At 47.6% G+C, this 24,669-nt stretch overlaps 1 protein-coding gene across 4 annotated transcripts in view; it reads left to right on the forward strand.

Annotated features, from left to right (window-relative positions):
* Positions 1 to 24,669, forward strand: part of ADCYAP1R1 (ADCYAP receptor type I) — an 857,256-nt gene that overhangs the window by 573,117 nt on the left and 259,470 nt on the right. For all 4 annotated transcript variants that reach the window (XM_078665292.1, XM_078665293.1, XM_078665294.1 and 1 more), the window contains exon 8: positions 10,548 to 10,680. In XM_078665292.1, the coding sequence (XP_078521418.1) occupies positions 10,548 to 10,680 (133 nt within the window). The remainder of the gene's footprint in view (positions 1 to 10,547; positions 10,681 to 24,669) is intronic.

Below are 24,669 nucleotides of genomic sequence, written 5' to 3' on the forward strand. Positions count from 1 at the left end.
TGGCGGTGGCCACCGCCACCCTGGCGGAGGCAATCCGCCCGACATCCTTCCCTGCATTCCCCCCCCGCCATATTACGATGGCGGAGGGGACCGCAGCGGTGGGAAACACCGCCCGCCTGTTTTCCGCCCCGGTCGCCTGGCGGCCGGGGCGGATAAGTGATAACATGGTGGCGGTGTCTATCAGACACCGCCAGCCATATTAGAATAGGCATCTGACAATGCCTTTCCGTGGCGGCAATGCCGCCACGGAAAGGCAGGCGGACTTCACTCTGGGTGCCCCCTGCGGGCCCCCAGAGTGCAGCACAGTAGGGGGGTGCACACAGGGGGGTACCTATGGTACCCCCCTGCATTTGCATAATGAAAGCGGCAGGCACCGCTCGGTGCCTGCCGCTTTCGTCATGCAAATGCTGCAAAGCATTTTCAGCATTGTGGCGGGCGGTGCAGAGTGCACCGCCCGCCACAATGATGGGAATACAGGATGCGCCCGCCACTGTGGCGGGCGCATCCTAATGCTGCCAACGGGACCCCCGCCCTCATGGCGGCCGGTCCCTAGTACCGTGAGGATGGCGGCCGGGCAAAGTCCGCCCGCCATCCTAATGGGGCCCATATGTCCATGAGGTTCCTTACTATTAAACTCCAAGATGTAATATGTCTCCAATTTCCTGAGTTCCTTTTCCCTATCTCCGCCTCTCTTTTTACGGGGGATCTCAGCTACACAGCTATATTGGAGACTTGAGGGATTGCTTTGATGAAATTTTTCAAAATGTCTTGCGACTGGGTATGTTCTGTCTTTGTTTAAAATTGCTCTTCTATGTTGGAGAATTCTCTTATATACAGGTAGAGTAGTACTTCCTACACATACTTTCAGACAGTCACATTGCAATAAATAGACTACAAAATCTGATCTACAGGTTAGAAAACTTTTGATGAAAATAGTTTTAATAAAAAATGTTTTAAAATTTGTGCCATTCAATCAATGCTGGCACGCTTTGCGTTTAAAACATTTCTTAAAACCTGACTGTGGTTGCAGCCAATTAATAGCCTCCCTCTTCCTATCATGAAACTCACTACTCACAATAAGATCTTTTAAAGATTTTGATTTCCTGTTAGTAATGTTAGGTTTTCTATTCAATTTTGAGCCTATAGAGGGGTCTCCCCGAACCAGATACCAATGGTTTTTTTAATTGCTCTGATTTCCTTATGATTGGTATTAAATGTCATAATAAATCTCGGATTCTCTACATTAATATGGGTCTTCTTTTTCTGAGTTTGTGATGGTCCAAAGAGTGCCTTTTGTCTATCAATATTCCTAGTTTTTTGGCTGCGCCTTTTATTACTTGTGGAGAGTATCCTCTTTCCCTGAATCTATTTGTTATTTCTTGTTCAATTTTCAAATACTCATCCTGACTGCTGCATGCCCTTCTGGCCCTGTAGAACTCCCCAAAGTGAATACTAGTATCAATGTCGCTGTGTGGGCACTATCTGCATGGAGGATAGTATTCCCCACAGTAGCTTTTCTGAATATCGTGGTCTCCAATTTATCCCCTACTGGTTCAATTCTGATATCCAGGAAATCTATGGTGGTCTTACTCCACTGTCCCACAAATTTCAAATTCAATAAATTTTGGTTCAGATCCATGACAAATTGTTCTATATCCGTTTCCGTGCCCTGCCACAGCACGAAAACGTCATCTATGAATCTTACCCAAAGTAAGGTATTATTCGACCATTGCTCCAGGTATGGACCCCCGAGCACCTGCTCCTCCTACCAGCCCAGATGTAAATTAGCATAACTGGGGGTGAAGCAGGTGCCCATCGCCGTTCCCTGCTCTTCTAGGAAGAGTTCCTCACCAAACAAAAAAATATTTCTAGTTCGGCACAGCTCCATTAATTCCAAGAGCATTTGATTATGTTTCTTAAATCTTAACTGCCTCCTATCCAAAAACTGCTCTGCTGCTCTTAAACCATCTACATGATGCAGGCTTGTATATAATGTAGAAATATCTAGAGTTATTAAAAACATAGTAGCGGCACATATATTCCAAATGTTAATCACGCTGTATCCATAGCACGAAAGCAAGCCACTCCAACCAAACACTTTAAAATAAAGGATTTATTCCACAAGCAGAAAGATAACGCATAACACTTTTCGATCCCAACGGATCTTAATCATAAGCATCCATGAGGATACAGCGCACCTGGGCGGTTTTAAACACAGGTTATCGAAACAAATGAAGGACAACAGCATTTAAAGCTATTTTTCAGTTCTTTTTTTAAAAGTGCTGTGCTCGTCTTTCATCAGCCATCAGACCCAAAACAATAATATGATTCAGATACTCTTAATAATGTTGTGCTAATGCACTCTTTCACAAAAAATGTCCGAGTTCTAAGTTTGGGTCCGCACTTTTTACCATTACTGGACTTCAATGTCCATCCTGCATTGCAATAGTTCGTAAAAATGAAGTAAAGGTCCTTCATAGTAAATTGTTTCAAACATTATTTTTCGCAGCCTTGGTAAGTATAAAAGAATCATCCTCAGCTATAACATGCCTCAAAAGGATCTAGTTCCATGTAGTGCAAATGGCTCAATTGTCCCGTTTTGCTTTCCTTGGGTCATATTATCATGAATGGCATTACCATTATCGCTGCTTTAGCGGCAGGAAACTGCCGCTAAAGCGGCAATAAGGGGCTTGATAATATGCTATTGAGAATTTCCATAGAGGCCAGGTTTATTTATTTTTATTTTTTTATTTTTTTGTTCCACAGTAAAATATTCAAACAATACATCTTTTAAACAATGACACAGAATCAAGTATGGTCACCAAAAGCACCCCAAATACTCAACCCAATCTTAACAGAAAATAAACTCATTTCTAAATTAAACAAATTATACATTTTGGCCCACCATACTTCAAATGCTGGGGGGTCATTTTGAAGCCACTTAGAAGCAATGCACAATCGAGCAGCAGTCATTGCGACAAAAATCAAATAGCGATTTTTATACAGTGGAGTACCTTTATCAATTTCCGACCCCATCCCTAATAATATTATGGCAGGTGTAATCCGCATCGGACTATCAATAATTATAGACATACATTTCTCTATATCCATAATAAATCTGGATAGTTTACAACAGCTAAAAAAGACATGTAAGCTGTCCGCATCATCTTCCTGACAGGGAAAGCATTTACCATCATAAACTCCCCCCCACTTTAGCATACGAGCTGGGGTATAATACAGGTCAAACACTGTCTTAAAGAATTGCACTTTCAAATTAGCAGACATTAACACAACCCTAGATCTGACAATAGCGTCTTCAATAGATATGTTCTGCTCTCCAAGAATTTTAGGCTATTTGGCGTTATGTTTCCCTAGATCATCAGATCTATAAGATATTATTAACTTATACAACACCTCTATCTTTTCATGCCGCCTTACTGCCTCCACAAGAAGATTGGATACACACAAAACTTTCATGCGTAATAAATAATCCCGAATTTGAAGAAATTTGAAGATATGAAGATTCGATAAATTATACATTCTCCCTAGTTCCTCAAAAGACATAAGAAGCCCCCCCCCCTTGCATACAAATCCCCTAGTCTTGTAATATCTTTATTCTTCCACACAAGGGATACATTGTCCCAGAAAATTGGGGGAAGATTCTTTTCAGCATTCATAGGTGTGTAATAAGATGCCTTCTCCAATAAGCAAAGTTTGCGAATTTGTTTCCATACTCTAAAAGCACCTACCAAAACTTTAAATCTTGTTCTCTTAAAGTAGCTCCCATCAACTTCTTTAAATAAGCATTTTCGTGCCTCAGATCTAAGCAAAATATCAAAAATTGAATGGGCCTCTGCTGCATTAACCACTCCCTCCCCAGTCAATAAAATCCGCATTTTTAACAAAAAACATACATCAAAATATAGGGCAAAATCTGGTATGGCCAAGCCACCTCTCTCCACTGGAGGGTCATAAACCTGCTAGAAGCCCAGGTTCTGGTGTGAAGGACATCAAACCTGGGCATCAATGGGAATTCACAAGGGCATATTATCAAGCTCCTTGTCACAGCTTTAAGGCAGCGATAATGTTATCCCCGTTCTTGATAATATGGCCCCAAGTCTTTCCCCTCTTACCTTAATTCATCATGAAACTCCGTGTGACAGTCTGTACTTTTTCGGCGTTTGGAGGTGAAAATGTAACAACCACTTGCATACTCTAGACAGGGGCTGATTGGCACTGCGGGCACTCAGGCATGGGTCGAAGGGCCGGTGTCTCAGTGCACACTGTGGGCCGTTTTTTTCCTTTTCCCAGTCCACAGAGAGCACTGGCAGGGAAAGAAAGGAGCTTCGCTGGGAGGCCGTTCAGCGATTACCATATGTGGCCTCTCCTTGGCCCCTTGCCCTGCCAAGCAATCATGCTAAAGGTAGGCTGGGGAGGGGTGATTCTGTGCAAGAATCGATCTGCCAGGGGGCCAGGTGTTGCTCAGGCCATTGAGCCATTTTCACCTTGGCCCCCCCGGGGCCGACGTAGCCCTGAAAAAGTGTTTGCATTAACACCTCAACCACAACCCTTCTCATTCAGGGTATAGTGGGCGAGGAAGAATGGTTCTCGCTGGGGGGCCAGGTGATGTTGGGAACTCGCAACATATTCACCTTAGCCTCCCCCACCCCCATGGATGCCCCAGCAGCTGTGTTTTTTGCTTTATCCCGCTCCCCACTCCTGCCAGGCCATTGCCCTGAGGCAGTGAAGGGCTGGGGAGGGCTGAGTCATTTACAAATAGCTGGGGGCTCGCTGTTTGTCAGGTGCTCCTGTGCTGGAGGGCTGGGAATAATTTTGTGGTAGAAAGGGGCCTCACTATTTTCAGATGCTCCTGCACTGGAGGGCTGGGGAATAATCTTGTAGTAGAAAGGGGCCTCGCTGTTTTTCTGGTGCTCCTGCCCTGGAGAGTTGGGGAATAACATTTTTATAGAAAGGGGCCTCACTGTTTTCAGATGCTCCTGCGCTGGAAGGCTGGGGAATAATTTTGCATTAGTAAGGGGCCTCTCTGTTTTTCAGGTGCTCCTGCGGTGGACGGCTGGTGAGTAATTTTGTAGTAGAAAGGGGTCTTACTGTTTTTAGATGCTCCAGCGCTGGAGGGCTGGGGAATAATTAGAAGGGGGCCTCGCTGTTTTTCAGGTGCTCCTGCCTTGGAGGGCTGGGGAATATTGTTTAATGGAAGGGGGCCTCGCTGTTTTCAGATGCTCCTGTGCTGGAGGGCTGGGGAATAATTTTGTAATAGAAATGGGCCTCGCTGTTTTTCAGGTGCTCCTGCCCTGGAGGGCTGGGGAATAACTTTTTAATAGAATGGGGCCTCACTGTTTTCAGAGGCTCCTGCGCTGGAGGGTTGGGGAATAATTTTGTAAAAGAAAGGGGCCTCGCTGTTTCTCAGGTGCTCCTGCGCTGGAGGACTGGGGAGTAATTTTGTAGTAGAAAGGGGCCCCACTGTTTTCGGATGCTCCTGCACTGGAGAGCTGGGGAATAATTTTGTAATAGAAAGGGGCCTCGCTGTTTTTCAGGTGCTCCTGGGCTGGAGGGCTGAGGAATAATTTTTTAATAGATAGAAAGGGGCATCGCTGTTTTTTGGTTGATCAGCTTGTAGAACTTTGCCACCTTTGCCCTGTGTCCTTCCCACGAACAATATCCTCCCACTTACATACCTTCTGTATATTCATGAAAGGGCATGCCCGAAAATGTGGGCCACACCCCATGAATAAGGGCCATACCCTGTGAATGTGGGCCACGCATCGTGAATGTGGGCCATGCCCCGGGAATGTGGGCCAAGCCCCGGAATGTGGGCCACGTACCACGAATGTGGGCCACTTTTTTCATCAGTGCCCGGGCCAAATTGTGATCCCAATCTGACCCTGACTCTAGCTGCTTTCAATGGTCGAAAAGTTTTCAGCCTTCTGGCCACATTAGAAGTGTAGGAGAGCCTGCTGTGTTCTCCACAGGCTCCGTTTGGCAAATTCCTTGACTAGCAGAGCAGCCGGCAGGCTCCCTTGCACTAAGTAATCTAAATGACAGTTGACGAAAGGAAGCCACAGCCTAGCGAGCTGGGGCTTGTGCGCGACATCACCACAATACATTCCAAATGTCAATCACGGTGTATCCATAGCGTGAAAGCAAGCCACTCCAACCAAATGCTTTAAAATAAAGGCTTTATTCCACAAGCAGAAAGATACCGCATAACACGATTCTGAGATCTGTGTTTGTACCTACTTCCCCCTTCTCTTTGCTCCATCCCAGGCTTTGGTCTGCACAGGGATGTTGTAGCAGCCCTAAGATGAAGCATGCCACTAATAGTGAGTGAGAGCACTTTTAAGTAACTTTGCGCTTTTTCTACCGCTTTGTAATCTTCACAACCATATATATATTTCCCCTCTTTTCCCTTTTGTGCGGAATCACTCTTGAAGTGTAATCTGATCTGAGGAGTCTACAGTCACTAAATCGTGCTGACAACAGTCAGACTAACACTATCACTTCACCCCTGCCCAAAACTCCTAACCTTTTAATATCCCACTGGAAACAAGCATATTTTATGCAACAAAGTGCCGGGCAGTTTTAATATTCACAGATGATCCACTGCATCGCCATTTCTGTACTTGCCAATGTGCGATGTAGTCAATAGATTCTCTACTTTTTTTGTATAAACTTTCCTTTTTTTCTATCATAACTTAAAAGTCAGATGTGCACTCACCAAATGCGCTGCAGCGCCACAACGAAATTTGTTTTATTTATTTATATGTTTACTTACCTGTAATCGGCCGTAATCCGTAGTTTACTACCCTCCACCCTGCCCCTCCCTCGACCCACATCAGTGCCCAGCAGCACTCCCACTGGATGCAGCACGCGCAACAAAATGAGTTTTATTTATGTATATGTTTACTTAGCTGTAATCAGTCGTAATCCGTAGTTTACTACCCCCCACCCTGCCCCTGCCCCGCCCCACGACAGCGCCCAGCAGCACTCCCACTACAGGCCGCTACTGCCAGAAACATGTACACTCTCATTAATTTACATATTTACCTCGGTTTTTGAAACACTGAAGACCTAATTATGAGTGGCTTGTTAAATTCAGTCCTGTACGTAAACCCTTGTCTAAGCGAGGGACGGAATTACAAGACTGGTTTTATTTCACGCATCCGATACTATTGGTTACAATAAATAACCCAACATTCGTGAAATGTTGGTGTGTCAAACCTGCTGAAATATAACAGGGGGAAACATATGGTATTTACAGTGAGGATTTTGATGTTTCAAACACCAAAATCTGTATGTTATTCCGCATAAACTCATAATCTGTGTTATGTTTTGCACCGGATAAATAGTGTACCTCTTAATATTCTTGTTTACCAGGGGCAATCAATAATGCCTCAACTCATATTCAGGTCCTTATTCTCATGCAAGAAAGCAATCATTGCCACGAAACGTTAAAGTAAAATAGACGTAAATCAGTTGTTTCTTATGTATTTGTGACATACTCTTACTTCCAAACACACAAGATGATGGACGGAATGTTGCACAATGGCAAAACATTCACCCACAGTTACAGATCTGGGTTTAATTCATCGTTATTTTGCTCACCAAGCCACCGCAGCTCAGACATGGCCATATGCAAATCAGTCGTGACCCTGTGCCTCATGGGAACAGTCCAGCCCGAACTGCCAAGCCATGTCTTCCCTGGACCGCAATCAAGCATCCTAGGACCGGTTTTTCGCTATCAGCCGTCTTCAGCCAGGATAGCTTGACTCCAGTGGCTTAGTGAGCACGGGACCCACGTCTGGGCATACCCTTCCCACATAAGGTGAACAGCAAAACACACAAGATGATGGACGGAATGTTGCACAATGGCAAAACATTCACCCCCAGTCATAGATCTGGGTTTAATCCATCGTTATTTTGCTCACCAAGCCACCCCAGTTCAGACATGGCCATATGCAAATCAGTCTTGACCCTGTGCCTCATGGGAACAGTCCAGCCCAAACTGCCAAGCCATGTCTTCCCTGGACCGGAATCAATCATCCTAGGACCGGTTTCTGGATATCAGCCGTCTTCAGCCAGGATAGCTTGACTCCAGTGGCTTAGTGAGCACGGGACCCACGTCTTGGCATACCCGTCCCACATAGGGTGAACTTCAAAACACACAAGATGATGGACGAGATGTTGCACAATGGCAAAACATTCACCCCCAGTCACAGATCTGGGTTTAATCCATCGTTATTTTGCTCACCAAGCCATCCCAGTTCAGACATGTCCATATGCAAATCAGTCTAGACCCTGTGCCTCATGGGAACATTCCAGCCCGAACTGCCAAGCCATGTCTTCCCTGGACTGGAATCAAGCTTCCTAGGACCGGTTTCTTGCTATCAGTCGTCTTCAGCCAGGATAGCTTGACTCCAGTGGCTTAGTGAGCACGGGACCCACGTCTGGGCATACCCTTCCCACATAGGGTGAACAGCAAAACAATGTATTAAACCCAGATCTGTGACTGGGGGTGAATGTTTTGCCATTGTGCAACATTCCGTCCATCATCTTGTGTGTTTTACTGTTCACCCTATATGGGAAGGGTATACCCAGACGTGGCTCCCGTGCTTACTACGCCACTGGAGTCTAGCTATCCTGGCTGAAGACGGCTGATAGCGAGAAACCGGTCCTCGGATGCTTGATACCGGTCCAGGGAAGACATGGCTTGGCAGTTCGGGCTGGACTGTTCCAATGAGGCACAGGGTCAAGACTGATTTGCATATGGCTATGTCTGAACTGGGGTGGCTTGGTGAGCAAAATAACAGTGGATTAAACCCAGATCTGTGACTGGGGGTGAATGTTTTGCCATTGTGCAACATTCCGTCCATCATCTTGTGTGTTTTGCTGTTCACCCTATGTGGGAAGGGTATGCCCAGACTTGGGTCCCGTGCTCACTACGCTACTGGAGTCAAGCTCTCCTGGCTGAAGACGGCTGATAGCCAGAAACCGGTCCTAGGATGCTTGATTCTGGTCCAGGGAAGACATGGCTTGGCAGTTCGGTCTGGACTATTCCCATGAGGCACAGGGTCAAGACGGATTTGCATATGACCATGTCTGAACTAAGGTGGCTTGGTGAGCAAAACAATGATGGATTAAACCCAGATCTGTGACTGGGGGTAAATGTTTTGCCATTGTGCAACATTCCGTCCATCATCTTGTGTGTTATACTCTTACTTCCCTCGAGATGTGTAATTTACACATACAAAAATTGGATAGTTCTGTGCTTAAGGTAGAGTAATATAAACTCATGCAACGTTGTAATTCGTGCATGGTTCAATTTATTCATTTGCTTTATTTCTTTATGTTACTTATGGAGCACAGCCCTAGCCAAAGGGGAGACAGGGTACTTTACATATAAAATTAAAATACACAGAAAATGCCTAATATCAGTTTCCAATAACTACATCAGTGATAAACTGTGGTAATCTTCTTAGACTGGACTTGCTAGAAGAAGGAAGACCTATGGTAGAAAGAGCCTGATAAAGAGTGTTGTAACATTTGTATGGAATATCCAGAAGGTTTGTTGGATCTTCTGAATTCAGGCATCTGGTTCAATGCCCTGGCGTAAAGCAAAATGTCTTTTCATGATCTCTGCCTTCTTCATTTTGTAGACCTATTACACCTGAACTCTCAATAAAATAGTAACTTTACACTTACGGTAGAAATGTTATGGATGGGTGCAGATTTACTTATTTTTGCAATTTTATGTCATTTTCAGTAGTAGGCCTTGAAAGCTGGACCAGGGGCAGTTTTCGAGTCCTTCTACTGAGAATGTCAAGTGCCATATTTTTCATATAGCTATTTCCCCAATGAGGAATTGTACACAACGTTTGATACCATATTGGTAATGTGCACCTGCATACATTATTTTACTTTTATTTTTTTCATGAGGAAAATATTTTCCCCTTGGAGGAACCCCTTCCACTCAATCCACATGACGATCTTCCACCCGCTGAAGAAGGGGATGTACTATACTCCTTTGTTACAACAAATACATTTACAGGGTGGAAACCGGTCACAGAGGAGTTTTTAGAAGCCCCGTTTCATATGTTTATGCCGGTCACAGACTATGCAGACCAATCAAGCCTCATTTTTCTTTACACAGGTATTAGCACTTTGCGATTGTATGCATTTGTGGCGGCAATTACACATTTGTAAATACCTTTAGCTTTCAGAGAATCCTTTTGTGGTTACCTGATAGTCACGTAAAAGAATCTGCAAACAACTGCAGACAAAGTTGTACAGCCCAAAATGGCTTCACGAGTCGGGCCTGCTGCGTTGCCACAACTCCCCTTTTTGTTTCTCTACACACCTGCATAGTGAACTGAGTGCTGCATGAAGGGAGCAAAGAGCAAGTGTGATCTTATCTAAATTACTTTGGAAAATCCAAGAAATTGTTGTCCACCTCCATTGCATTTACATGACTGCATTGCCCGTAGATGGAAATTACATATATGCCTTTCTTTTTTCTCTACTCTTTCCAGGAAATTGCACTGCACCAGGAATTTTATTCACATGAATCTATTTGTTTCCTTCATTCTCCGAGCGATATCTGTCTTCATCAAAGACGAAATGCTTTATGCTGAAAAGGACAGCAACCACTGCTCCGTTCCTACTGTAAGTAGCAATCTGCGAAATGGGTGACAGTTACTGGAAGTGTCCTTATTTTCTGCAACAGGAATTTTAGCTCTCATAATTCATAGCGTGTTTTGCAAGACCAAGAAAACTTTGTTCCAGCTTTTTATTTTCATGTATTGTGGACAGGGGGTGCTTGAAATGTTCAGCTTTTGAGAGACAATGGAGCAATGGACATCTGTATTTACATTTGATGAAATGCAGTGCGACGAGGGAAGTTATGGCGCTGCAATTTGTGAAGGGAGAGAGCAGAAAGGTGCCATATTGACAACAAAATGGCACAATTTTGCTCTCTCCTAGTGCTGGCGCATTTGTGGCTGTCTATAAAGACGGCAAGATTCTGTCATGTCGCAAAGGTGCCTGCATTGAGGCAAGGATAGTTGTGTGGTACAAGGACTGCCACTCTGCTGGACTGCTTCTCTGGAAGAACTGCTTTTCTGCTCTGCTGCCCTGCTGCCTGCTACCCTCTGCCCTGCTGAGGAAAATGACAGGATCCATCTCACTCGTACCCAGAGTGACTCCAAGGGCTTGTTGGCTTGCCCCATGTTCTGAAGTTTCAGGGACATCATAGACTTCTTCCAATCCTGAATCAGCATTTCGACTCTGCCATCTGTGATTCCTAACCTGTCAAGTGGTACTAACCCAGTCTTGGGCCCTTGGAAGTAAGTTTTCTGTGCTGATACAGCAGATTCAACGCCTCTTCTCCAATGAGCCGATTGGAACCGGCACATCCTCTTTGATACATTGCCGCTCAAGGACATCAATTTGATGACTGTGTGGTTCTATGAAGTCTGACTGAACAGCGCTACAATGCAACACCTGCATTGCAAAGAGGTTCTGTTATAAAGCTTCTCTGACTACGTGGATTGGAACCGATGCATTGCCTACATCCAAAGGAATCATCGCATTCCCTGCTCCTTGCATCAGGTCTTTGACCTTGATGCAGCCCTCACCAAAGGTACTGTTTTCAGTTGCCCAAGGCTGGTCCTTGTATCCTACCAGCGCTCCATTGCGGTCAGCCTGACCTTTCGGATTTGCCCTAATCAAGCGTGGCCGCTTGGTGCTTTATGACTCTAAGGACTATATTTTCACTTAATAAATCATAACCCCAGTCCTACTTATGGGATATTTGTTGTTTTGGTCTTGGTTTACTCATAAAAGTCTTGTCTATTTTCCTATCCTGGTGTGGAGCCGACTCACAGTGTTTTCATTGAGTTAATGTGTTTTAGTTGTACAAATACTTTACGCATGACCTCTTTAGGTAAGGCAGATTGCTTTGTGTCAGACTACCAGAGGGTGAGCACAGGTTATCTTCTAGTGTGTATCTAGCTTACCCTAAATATGATTGCGGTTCCTGCTTGGACACGGTGCATACTTCTACCATCCAGTAACCCCAATTACAACATATTTCATCCTGCACAAAACTATTCCTTTACATATGTGTGCTGCAGAATACTGTGCACATGCAAAGAGGAAAATTAAAGATATGTGAGAACTAACTGAGCTGTAAATTCAAAGTTTCTGAAAAGTAGTGTAATAAGTTTACTATGGACCCTGAAACTATGAAGAGAAATGGATCAACTAAATTCCAATTGGACATTAAAAAATGTTTTATTAGGGATCAGAGGGCCACCACTAACACTGGGCCCGGTGCCACTGTACATTTGATACCTACACCCTTGTATCCAAATCAACGATGTTTTAACAGAATTAAATGTATTGGTATGTTTTCTTCTGCCAAACAATGACTTTTCTTAAGTACATTCAGTGTTCCTTGATTATTTAAAAAAGTTTGCTTTAAAACACTTTTGCCATTTTGTCAAGTATTTGTTGATATTTCTGAAGACACCTTCTTTAGACAGGGAGTCTGCCATGTGGAACGGTCCTATACATCCTGACAACATGTTACAATTGTCACCTGAGTTTGTCACTTCTGGTATTGGATTCCTCAAGAATCTGCAAATTAGACCTTTCTTCCCCCATAGTCAAAACTGCACTTTTTTTGTATCATGATGGAAACTTAAGTGCTATCAATCATGAAACTTTACTCCTAACTTTTTTTATGTTATGGGTGGGTAAGTAGTCACGGTATACTGCTACACACATAACCCTAGAAGTGATGAGTTAATCCATAGTCGACTACCCTTAGCCTCATGTATCAAACTCCAGCAATGTAAATCCCGGTACAATTACTTCTGTATCCCAGAGAAAGTAGCTAAGAGGTGTTCTGGAAAAGGAAATGTTGCAGATGTACCTTTAAAGAGACAGATAGGCCACACATGTTCACTTCTTGTCAGAACATTTGGAAGATGTTCAAATGGTTGAACCTGAAATTTGTCTCACACTGACACTCGATACTTGACCACTTTAGTACACTCTGTAGAAATAAATCACTCTTTCCCATAAGTGGCATGCAGAATGCCATCTAGCTTAACAGACTGGTGGACATGATTTTGGATTGTCAGGCATCAGAGCATCACGTTGCAACTAGGCAAGCAGATCCTACAAGTTACTAACAGTCATGGACAAAGCTTGAGTTGCAATACTGAAATTATAAACCTGGGGTTAAAAAGTAAGTGCTATGTGATATTTTAGATTATGCCTAATAAACGTTTATGTTTCATACTGTACTTACATACTTATCACTAGTATCCTTGTGTATGTTACTCCTGTTCCCCCAATATCTACATGATCAATTTTTTTAATTGTATGTAGTATATAGGACATATATGGGGGTAGTAAAGGTTATATAATTTAATGATATATATGTTTAAAAAGCAAAAAAATTATAACCACAAAATAACTAATATGAATAAATATATATATATATGTTTGCATGTGGCAACTCAGAGAAATGCATTTCGGTTGTAACCACAGCCTTTATCAATCTGATTTACGCCATTTTGTTTAACAACTAAAAAATACTCTCCCAAAATCATGAACATAAAAGAAATACCCCTTGCATTCAGGCTCGGACTGGCCATAGCGGGCAACTAGCGTTTCCCTGTGGGCCATCATGGTGAGGGCCAGTTTTGGGTTTTGGGACGCACAGCCCTCCTCCCCATATTAATGCCATGTGGCCCAGTCCTAGGGCCTAAAAAAGGCTCCAGGAAGGAAGGCTATGCGGGCTCTCTCCCTTTTACTATGGTAGTCGACCCTTGGGGATGGGGGTCTATGGGGCCTAATAAGACTGTAGGCCAGGCCCTGTGGCCAAACACCTGCCATATCCAGTAGGAGATTGGCTTTACATAAGTTAGAAAAATATTACTTTACGTTAAAAATACCCTAGGAATGGGGGCGTGGCTACGAGGGCGACAATGGCGGACGTAGCTTCCTAGAGCTCCCGCCGGCCCGTTACTAATCCTTCCATTTATCCTGACCCCGAACCTACCTTTGGCCACACAGCGACTTCTGTGGCAGTGGTAGACGAGGTGCACCCTCCGGTGTCACGTTTGGGATCCCTGGTCCCTGGCCGGAGTGATCGGCGGCGGCGGCAACCCCTGGGCCTACCTGCCGCATGGAGAGCCGGGGCCTCGATTTTGAGCGGTCCTGGCCGGGGGCTCTGACCGTTGGCCGGCTTGCTCGCCGGCGGGCCCCGTGTTCCGGTGGATGGTTGGCGGACGGCGGCCGGAGAGAGGGCAGCGGAGCTTCCTGCCGCCTGGGGTGCACAGACGCTGCTCGGGGCTGTGAGGCATCGACCCCCGTGGCGGGCTCCACAGACAGGGGAACCAGTCGGGTCCCCCTGGGCTGCCGGCGGCCATTGCTGGATCGGAGCTGTGGCGGACCATCGGCGCGGGGTGGGGCACGCTCCGCCCGACGGCCTGAGTGTGTGCCCCCCCGCAGTGTGGCCCCCCGGCACGAAGAGATCCGTGACCCCGGGAGCAGTGTGGTGCTTGCGCCATCCTGGGGAGTGCTTTGCTGCCGGATCTACTGGAGGAGTCTGGGGCCTGCCTCGCACTTGCTGTGCTGGAACCCATATAAGGGCCGGGGATGCCCGGAGAACCGGCGTTGCCTGGTCGCCCTGTGATTCGGGGCTCTGCTGTGCCCGTCCTGGCTCACGGTTATCGGCGGGTGCCCGGGCTTGGACTTTCGAGACCCCGTGAAGGTGAGGAGTCGGATCTAGCGCTACAATTCTTGTTGGGGCGGGGGTGCCCTGCCGAAGGTCCGGGGCCCGGAGCCTTGCTGTGGCCCTGGCCAGAGTGACGACGGGAGCATCTGCTCGCTGGGTGCCTGGTCATTGGAGGTGTTCGGTAGTGACGGTCCGGTGTGGCGTAGTGCCCTGCGGGCCTCCCGGCCTTGGCTGCGGTGGGCTTAGGCCCTCCGGGTGGACTCTGACTTTGAACTGCAGTGAGTAGAAGGTCTGCCACAGGCACGGAGCAGCCCGCCCAAACTATCCTGATCATGACCAGAGGCGGGGGCGGCACTGGTTCCACCAAGCAAGGACCGATCGACAAATTTACTGGACCCAGCGGTGGGGCCGGGGCCTCCGGGGGCGGCCAGGGCACGGGACCAGATAACGCGGCCCTGATGGCCGCCATCACACAATCCAGGGACATGCTAGATGCTAAGATTGGCGCAGTGGGAGCTGATGTCATGCTATTACGACAGGACCTCCGCAACGCAGTTGCTCGCATCGCAGAGATCGAGACCAGCATCACGGGAGTGGAAGATGATGTAGGCACCCTGAAAAAGAAAGTGGCAGAGATGGACAGGATCCAAAAGGGGCTGGTGCTCCGCGTCGAGGATGCAGAAGGGCGAGCGCGCAGGAATAACCTGCGCTTCGTGGGCTTTCCGGAGGACTGCGAGAAGGGGCCCATGGATGTGTTCCTAACACGGTGGCTGGAGAGCTGGCTTCCCCCGGACGTCCTGTCGCGCTGCTTTGTGGTGGAGCGCGCACATAGAGCCCTGATGCAGAAACCGCCGGTGGGAGAACGGCCTCGTCCGGTCATAGCTAAAATCCTCAACTTCCACGACAGAGACACTATACTCCGGGAAGCGAGGGTCAAAGAGACTCTGCTGTTTGACAATCACAAGATTATGATCTTCCCAGACTATACCAAGCAGGTGCAGCAGCAGCGCCGTTCCTTCCTGGAGGCGAAGGCCAAACTGCATGGTCTGAAGATCCAATATTCATTGTTGTACCCGGCCCGCCTTCGCGTTGTCTTTCAATCCAAGACCCACTTCTTTGATACCCCGGAGGCGGTGTTCGGGTGGACGGACGAGACGACCAGGCTCCGACCGAACGCCCAGCCGGGCTTGGGCTCTGGACCATCGCGTGGATCGTCGCAGGAGAGGGGCGACTCTGTCGTCAGGGGTAAAAGACACAGGAAATCTCGGTCACGACGACGCTCCCGGTCCCGGGGCGGCCTCCCGGATGGAACGCAGACCGACACCGATCAATCCGGGAAAGAGAATTGACTACCATGGGAATTCTACCTTCCTTACTTGATCCTTCTCCGCTGTTGGACTCTGCGGGGGGCCCGGTGCGGCTGCCCCATTGGTTGAGTGGATGGCATCTGGTGTGGTGAGACCTGGAACTTGGTTTGGATCAAGGGGAGCGATACTGGCGTTGCCTGACTGCCTCGCTCTACTCGAGTTCCAGAAAACTGTGGTACAATGGGGTTCGGGGTACTGACCTGTAGGGCGGCCTAGTCCTCCCACGTTAGGGGGTGGCCCTGAGGGAAGGTCCTGTTAGTTGGGGGGTGTAGTGGGGATCCATTGGTATGGTTGGCTTTGGGCGCTCTGTTTTGGGCCCGAAGCTCCCCATGCCGCGACAGGTACTTCAGTGTTTCATGAGGTATAGGGGTGGGGGGTGGGGAACGGGCGTTCGGCAGTTGGGGGGCAGTGTTGGTGGGAAGGGACGGGGGGGTGGGGGGTGTTTTGAAAGAGGTGCACGTGATTTCTGCTGCATTGACATACATGGTGATGGGTGCCTGGGCTGGGTCCTGGGGTCCTCAGAGACTTTTCCATCAAGACTATGGTTGATATCCCGAGGCAGGAACTCGCTGGTGATTCTATGCGAATCTTAAGTTGGAATGTCAGGGGGATGTTGGACAAAATTAAGCGTGGGGCAGTCTTGCGCTGGGGTAAGAGGGACTCAGCTGATGTCATGCTATTACAAGAGACGCATATGTTGGGGACAAAGGCACTGAGCTTGCAGCGCTTTGGCTACCATCAGGTATTTCACGCAGGGTTTTCCAGGGGCTCGAGGGGGGTGGCCATTCTTATTCATCGGAGGCTGTCATATACCCACGAGCGTCACTGGCTCGATCCCCAGGGTCGGTATGTGTTTGTTAAGGGTATGGTTGGTACGGAACCAGTGGTGTTTGGCAGTGTGTATGCCCCCCCTCCTCTACAATGGTCCCTGGCAGAGCGACTGTTTGAATTGTGGGCTGAGATCCCAGACTCCTTGGCCGCGATAGGTGGCGACTGGAACGATGTTGTGGATGTGTGCCTGGACCGAATGAGGTTGCAGGGGACCGTGGTGGCGACCTCCCCTACACGGTTAAAAGCGATGATTGACGGGTTGGGCTGGGTGGATGCCTGGAGACACTTGCATGCCAAGACGCGTGAGTACACGTATGTGTCTGCTGTGCATGGCTCCTTCTCCCGGCTGGACTGCATGTTTGTACCAGGAGCCTTTCTTGACAGTGTGAAGCAGGCCGCAATTCAGCCTCGAGGGCTATCTGACCACTCCCCTGTCGTGATACGGATTGAATTGCGCAAGACGCGCCAGCCATTCCGGTGGCGGATGTCCTCGTGGCATCTCCAGCAGGCAGATTATACACAACATATGCGCAGCGCGATTGCCCACTACTGGCAGGAGAACCTGGCGGAGGGGGTAGAGGGAGTGACGGTCTGGGAAGCCATGAAGCCCACGCTGAGAGGCATTGACATTGCATGGTGTGCTGCTGCCCATTGTAGTCGCCGAGAGGCCACTGTCGCGGCTGCGGCACGGGTGGGGGTGTTGGAGAGACGGTGTCAGGGGGACGGTGACGGAGTAGCGATACGACTGCTCCTGCAGGCGCAGCAATACTACGCTTCGGTCTTAATGGACGAGGCTAGACAGGCTTGGCTGGCCACACGGAGCAGGGTTTACCAGTGGGGCGACAAGTCCTGCACCATGCTCCATAGGCTGTGTCAACAAACTCTGCAGCCGATTACTCTACCGGGCCTCACGGACGGGGAGGGGACTGCCATAACGGACCCTGCGACCCTTGCGGCGAGCTTTGCCGGCTACTATGCGGAGCAATATGCCTCTCGGGTAGTCTCCCGCCGGATGCGATTGACAGGTTCATCGCTGACCTTCCCCCCCGTGCGATATCGGACGATGCCAGGAAAGCCCTAGACCTTCCCTTAACGGCGGAGGAACTGGGAGATGCGTTGGGGCAACTCAACACAGGTAAGGCGCCCGGACCGAGCGGATTCCCCAGTGAATTCTACAAGAAATTCCACCTGCAGCTGGGACCGCACTATAGGCGGGCGTTGGAGGCAGCGCGGGAACGTGGTAGCTTGCCGGCGGACTGGCGTCAGGCCGAAATTGTAGTTTTCCAGAAGCCGGGCAGGCCTCCCGACCGACACGAGTCGTATCGCCCCATATCTTTACTCAACTTTGAAGCCAAATTATTGGCCAAAGCGTTGGCGAACCGCCTTCTCCCATATGTAGCAGACTTGGTTCACCCAGATCAGGCGGGCTTCATGCCGCATAGGGCGACACGACACAACATCAGACGCGCGCAAGCGGCGGTGGACGCTGTGGGGGCGACGGACGAACGGGCGGCGCTACTGCTGGCAGACATTGACAGGGCGTTCGACTCCGTTAGCTGGACATACCTCTTCGCCCTTTTGCCGCGCCTCAACCTGGGTCCGGTATTTGTCTCATATGTTAGGCTGTTATACACAGACATCACCGCCTCGGTGCGTATCTCAGGAGCTATTTCGGAGAGATTCCCGGTTGCTAGGGGGACCCGACAAGGATGCCCCCTATCCCCTTACCTCTTTGCACTGGCCATGGAACCGCTGGCCGCGTGGGTGCGCATCGATGGCTTCGTGTGGGGGGTGGGACTCTCGGACAGAATCGCACTATACGCGGACGATGTCCTCTTCTTTATGACCGACCTTAACCGCTCTGGCCCTCGAATATTGGAAATAATGCGTATCTTTGGAGACGTGTCGGGACTCTTCCTCAACCCGCGCAAATCGACCCTGTGGGTACTGGGCGGAGAGTCGGAAAACATACCCCTGGGCTTCGGCCCTACAGGTGGCGGTCGGTGGTCTAAAATATCTGGGAGTCTTCCTGTCTGAATCTGCCGCAATTGCATGGGAGCGCAACGTGCTGCCGGTATGGGACAAAGTCCAATCGGACGTCAAAACTTGGTCTCGTATGCCTCTCAATATCTATGGCAGGTCCGCAATTTTTAAAATGGTCGCCCTCCCTAGACTCCTGTACCAACTGCAGAATCATCCACACAGGATTGACCCGCAATGGTTCCGTCGAGTAAATTCAGTACTGGGTCGCTTTCTGTGGGCGGGGGGTGCATCCAGAGTGGCGCTGCGGACTTGTTTCTTATCCACGTACTGTGGAGTCTTGCTACATCGGACATTCTGTCCTACTATCAGGCCTCCCACTTGTTGGTTCTGAACGAGTGGTGGTACGGCGGTCACAGCGACCCGGCATACGCACTAGAACACTTCCTGATGGGGGATGCCACGCTACATACGCTGTTGTACTCGGCCGGGCGGCGGAAGAAATTGCCGCAGGTCACTAAGGTGGTCTTCATGATCTGGAGACAGGTGCTGCGCCGCATGGGCTGGTGGGGTCGGCTGACAGCCGAAACCCCACTATGGAACAATGGACAGCTCCCCGCACTGGCCTCGCTGCCGGGGTTTGGTGGCTGGGACTCCATTGGGATCTCGACACTTGGCCATGTTCTTACTGGAACTACCCTCAAATCCTTTCAAGACCTCAGCTCCGAATTTGACATGCCCAAGACCCAATTCTTTAAATATCTACAACTTCGTCATGCTCTTGCACCGAGTCTGGTGGGGCTGGACCGGCTCCCTGAATTTAGCCCCGTGGAAGCTAAGCTTTTCATGGGAGATCTGGGGGATAAGAAAGTCTCCAAAATATACCAAACGCTTGTCACTCATTGCTCCTCTTCCCTCCTGTCGTTGAAAGCCTCCTGGGAGACGGATATTGGCCCTTTGGATGAGGATGACTGGAGGGAGGCCCTGGAGTCCCCCCGTGGGGCTGCAATAGCTGTGCGCCTCCGGTTTATACAGTTCAAATACCTGCATAGGGCCTATTACACCAGAGAGAGACTGTGGAAGGCTGGCCTCATTGCTACTCCAGAATGCCTGCGCTGTGGGACTGAGAGAGGCACGCTGCTGCATACTGTGTGGTCATGTGTGGGTCTGACCCGATTCTGGAATGGGGTATGGAATTGCTTGTCAGAGGTACTGGGGTGGGACCTTCCTCGTACGCCCAGATTGGGTCTCCTGCATGTCCTGGAACAAGTAGGTGGTAACATCTACAAGCGTCACCTCCTGCTGCTGGGCCTAGTTGTAGCTAAGCGGGATTTGGCGAGGGCATGGAGGAGCGACCGCGCCCCCCCTCTTAGCGCCTGGAGGGCGGGCTTGGACTTTCTTATGGGGCTAGAATTGCCAGTGTTTGAGGCCAGGGGTTGCCCCCGGAAACACTACAAGATCTGGAAGCGGTGGGCGGATTACAGGGAGTTGACCTTGGAGCCCCCCATTGACCTAGATGATGGACTGCCTGCCGATGGTGACCTCGGGGCCTAGGAGGGTACAGGATGCCTATTTTGCTTTAAATGTATACTGCAGCTGACAGTGAACACGTGCACCGGGCTAGGGTGGGATAAGGGGTGGGTAGCGGGGGGTTTTGGGGTTGTTGGCGGGGTGAGGGGTGTGGGAGGGGGGCGATTTAAGCATTTAGGCTGTACATGCATTCTGCTATATGTTGACCACTGACAGTGTCCTTCTGATTATGGAGAACTGTACATATGTTATGCCTAAACTTTAATAAACGCAGTTGTGAAAAAATACCCTAGGAATTCATTGATTAAACCGAAGCTGAAAGTAAAGTTATAGGTAGGGGAGAATTTTGACACCAATGTAAAGTTTAAAACTCATGAAGCCCTTCAATTCACCAATTATAGTTATCTCTAGTAATAATGACTTGTGCCCTAAATTAACTATAACTCGCGCCCTTGCAATGCACTGTTAATTTCCCCACACATTACATCATTCATGATATGTTCTATGACATCATTGATAACATCACTGCAACATGTGAAATACCATCATTATTGACAAGACTGTGCATGGCTGGGAACTCTCAACAAAACCTATATGTGGGAGAAGGGTGAAAGCTTTCCACCTTTGAAAGGAATGGCTAAATTTCAAGAGGCCATTTCAGTGAATAATAACATGAAAATTGCTTGTAAAGTTGTTTTCTGCATACAAGGTCAAATCCTTAACAAAAGCCTATATCAGTGACAGGGCCTCCCTCTTCTGCCTCTAAAAACAAGAGATGTTATGAGATTAATGCACAAGGTAGTATTTTCAATAGACATAAATGCAAAAAGCAAGAGATGTATTGATTGCAATCAGTGGCAGCTCTTGTGGATACCACGCCTCATCGACATTATGCCTCCAAACAGTAAAGTAGATTATTCTGTCACAGATAAAGAAAGGGAATCCAAGCTGAGACATGTAAAGTGGGCAGAAACCGCTGAGATGAGGAGTCACATAGGATATTTGAAAGAGACAAAAGAGGTACCTTCCTAGACTTTGGATTTAACCTCATCTGCTGAAACTGAATTTGGAACTGGTAATATTAGTAAAGCCAGATCACTCACTTTATTATCATCCTCAGAGAACCAAGAGTGTGTATTGCACTATAATATAGATTCCAATTATCGAGAAGGTAACTGCATGTAGGTAAGTATATATTTGCTATTTTTAAAGCTATCAATAGTACATCCATACTTACCTATAAGTGGATTTGGTTTGAAGCCAAAATACATTGATGTTGTCCATGAGAATGCACAAAAACCTAAGGGATTTTAAGCCGCAATAGAACCACAGTTGACCACTAAGGATTATACCACGCTAAATCAGTAACAGTGGTTCTACTAACTGCATTTCTATGGGGCCTCATATAGTATAACTTTGTCCATAAAAGGACTTATGTCTATGCTGACACACTTAATAGGCTATAATAGCATTTCAACAGTTTGGTGCAGGCGTTTCTTTCACTGCTGCCACTACTATGCATGTATGAATTATCATCTAAGTTGTGCATTCATCTTTTTGATATCTGCTATTTGTTTAAAGGTCATATTTGGTGACCAAAAAGGTATTTCTCCACAATTTACATCTACATTGATGTTGTGAGTGATTAACGATCCATAGTCCTTGAGACACTGTTGGACTCGGCCGTTTCTACAGGGTCATCCAAAAACCTCTTGCCTTTGCACTCCTGCTTTCTAATCCTATTTCTGTTGTCTTTTAGGACTCTGTGAACTTTACCACTGGTAACCAGTGCTAAAGTGCATGTGCCCCCTCCTTAAAGCTTGATAGAATTAGTGTATACCCTGTTGGCACATTTAATTTACTCGTAAGTCCATAGTAAAGTGACACTACTTGTGCGCAGGGCCTGTACATTAAATGCTACTAGTGGGCCTGCAGCACTGCTTGTGCTATCCACTTGAGTAGCACTTTAAGCATGTCGCAGACCATCCATTCTAGCCTGCTTGTACAGTTGCAAGCTGCCATTTCAACCAGGCAAAATAAACCTTTAACTTTGTTTTGGGGCAACATCTCACCCCAACCAATCGCACTGCGATATTTCGCCATCCTAGGCGACATCTTTATAAACGTACTCCTTTTTGTTTGAATGTTTATCGTCTCTTATTTTACTCATTATTCTTATTCTTGACATTGCTTAAATTCCACACGCTGAGTGAAAAAGCTATTTCCAAAGTTTCTTGTGTTCTCACTGTTTCCATCCGGACCTCTAAGAAAGACCACGACTAAAGCATATTTCATTCAGAGCAGCGTTTACTTTCTAACAACCCAGTGCATTTCGTGCTTAAAAGCACTTCTTCAGGGGTCACTACAATCAATAGAGAACAACCAATAATTAATACAGTAAAATTTGCTACTCACATATTTTGCTTTATTCTCAAATCTTTCAATATTTTATAACCAAATAGTCTTTTACTGTTGTTAAAACGTGAACCATAACCCTCCCTTCTTCCCAACCAGCAACAGCTTCCTTCTTGCGCTCAAAACATGCTGATGTCACAACCCTCTCTCCCTCCTGATCCTATCCCTCTCATCCCTTTTTCTTGGTACAAGACACATTCGCCTCTGCTTTCTGCAGTTTCAGTGCAGAATATTTAGGCTTAACAGTTCCCCTCACCCCCTCCGTTAACAAAACCTTGTTTCTAAACATACATCAAACACTACATAACTTCACCTTCAAACTCTATTCTAACCCTCCCGCACCTTCCCTTGTACATATCCTTGTTGTTAAAATCACCTTAAATACACACTTTTGCCTATCTCTGCTTTTCCCAATTCACCTTGTAATCAATAATACTCTGAATTTACTCCCCTCAACAATATTTCTCCTGACGAACTCTACATACCTGCCCTGAACCGTTAAAAATCTTCCATCCTCGAGGCAGCTGCAGCCCAAGCATGTCTGCGCCCCACCCTCCCTCTCGCTTTTAACCTTCCTTCTACCCACCCAATTAGTCAGACCCCCCAGGATATAGCGGCATGGACTAGCAAATTTAGCGGCACAAAAATGGAAATTTAGCGGCACAAATATGGAAATTTAGCGGCAATTTTGCGGCATTTTATTTGGCCATATTTCCTACAACAAACACAGATATCTTAGTTTTTTTCGTTATTTAACAACATGAAGCTATGTAGGTATACTAATGTAAGCATTTCTCCCTAGAAACACTCTTGATTGTGGGTTTAAGTAATTCCCTTTTCCTACAGCTTGACAGTTACACGAAATGAATGTCCACAATGTAGTGGTAAAGCTCTGGTTTAGGGGTTACTTTTTGTTAAAACCTCCTGAACCTCCATCTCTCCCTTCATTCTCTGCTCAACCTGCCCTTCTTTCTGTACTTGGCCTTTCCATCCTACCTTCTCTCTTCCTTCCTCCTTTCCTCTCCTCTCCCATCCCCTACCCCTCTTCTCCTCTCCTCCTCTGCCGGTCACCCTCCCCAGCCCAGCCCGCCCCTCCTCTCCTTAGCTCCACTTGCTTCATGTACTCTCCTCCCCTTCTCTACCCTTCCCACTACCCTCCTCTCCTCCCCTCCCCTCAATTCTCCTCTCTCTACTCTTCTCTCTCTTCTCTCCTTCTCCTCCCTCCCTCCCATCCTGTCCCCTCCCCTCCTCAGCTCTCCTCTCCCTCTCTTCCCTCCCTTTCTTCCCGTTTCCAGAAGGGGCCCTGGCACTCGTCTCGCAGGCCTCAGTCAGTTTTCCAGGCCTTATCTTCAGAGGTGCGAGCCGGCAATTAGTCTGCGTGAGAGTTTTTATGAAGGACAACATAAATAGAATAACTTCAAGTGTGAAGTTATTGCAAGATAGAAAAGTTGAGGTGGTCACAGTGACGACGTGACACACTAACACTCACCAAGCTAAATCTCACAACAACAACAACAACCAAAATAATATTAATCACAAAGGCGAAACTGAAAGCATTTAACAATGCTTCTTATCCCTTATTGTGTCCTTTGCACCAGGCATTTCACTGTTTTCAACCTTCAGAGAGGCCGGGTCGGCCTTGCACATCTGTATGTTTCACAGGGTCACTAAGCTGGGAATAGCTCCTCAACCACTCGAGGCCCCTGTTTGAGTGACCACAGCATTAGCACCTCACCTTCCTGAATAAAGCTTTGTTTGCTACAGTCCTGCTGCTTGTAC

The sequence above is a fragment of the Lissotriton helveticus genome, chromosome 10 (genome assembly GCF_964261635.1).
Source record: "Lissotriton helveticus chromosome 10, aLisHel1.1, whole genome shotgun sequence".
Taxonomy (NCBI): domain Eukaryota; kingdom Metazoa; phylum Chordata; class Amphibia; order Caudata; family Salamandridae; genus Lissotriton; species Lissotriton helveticus.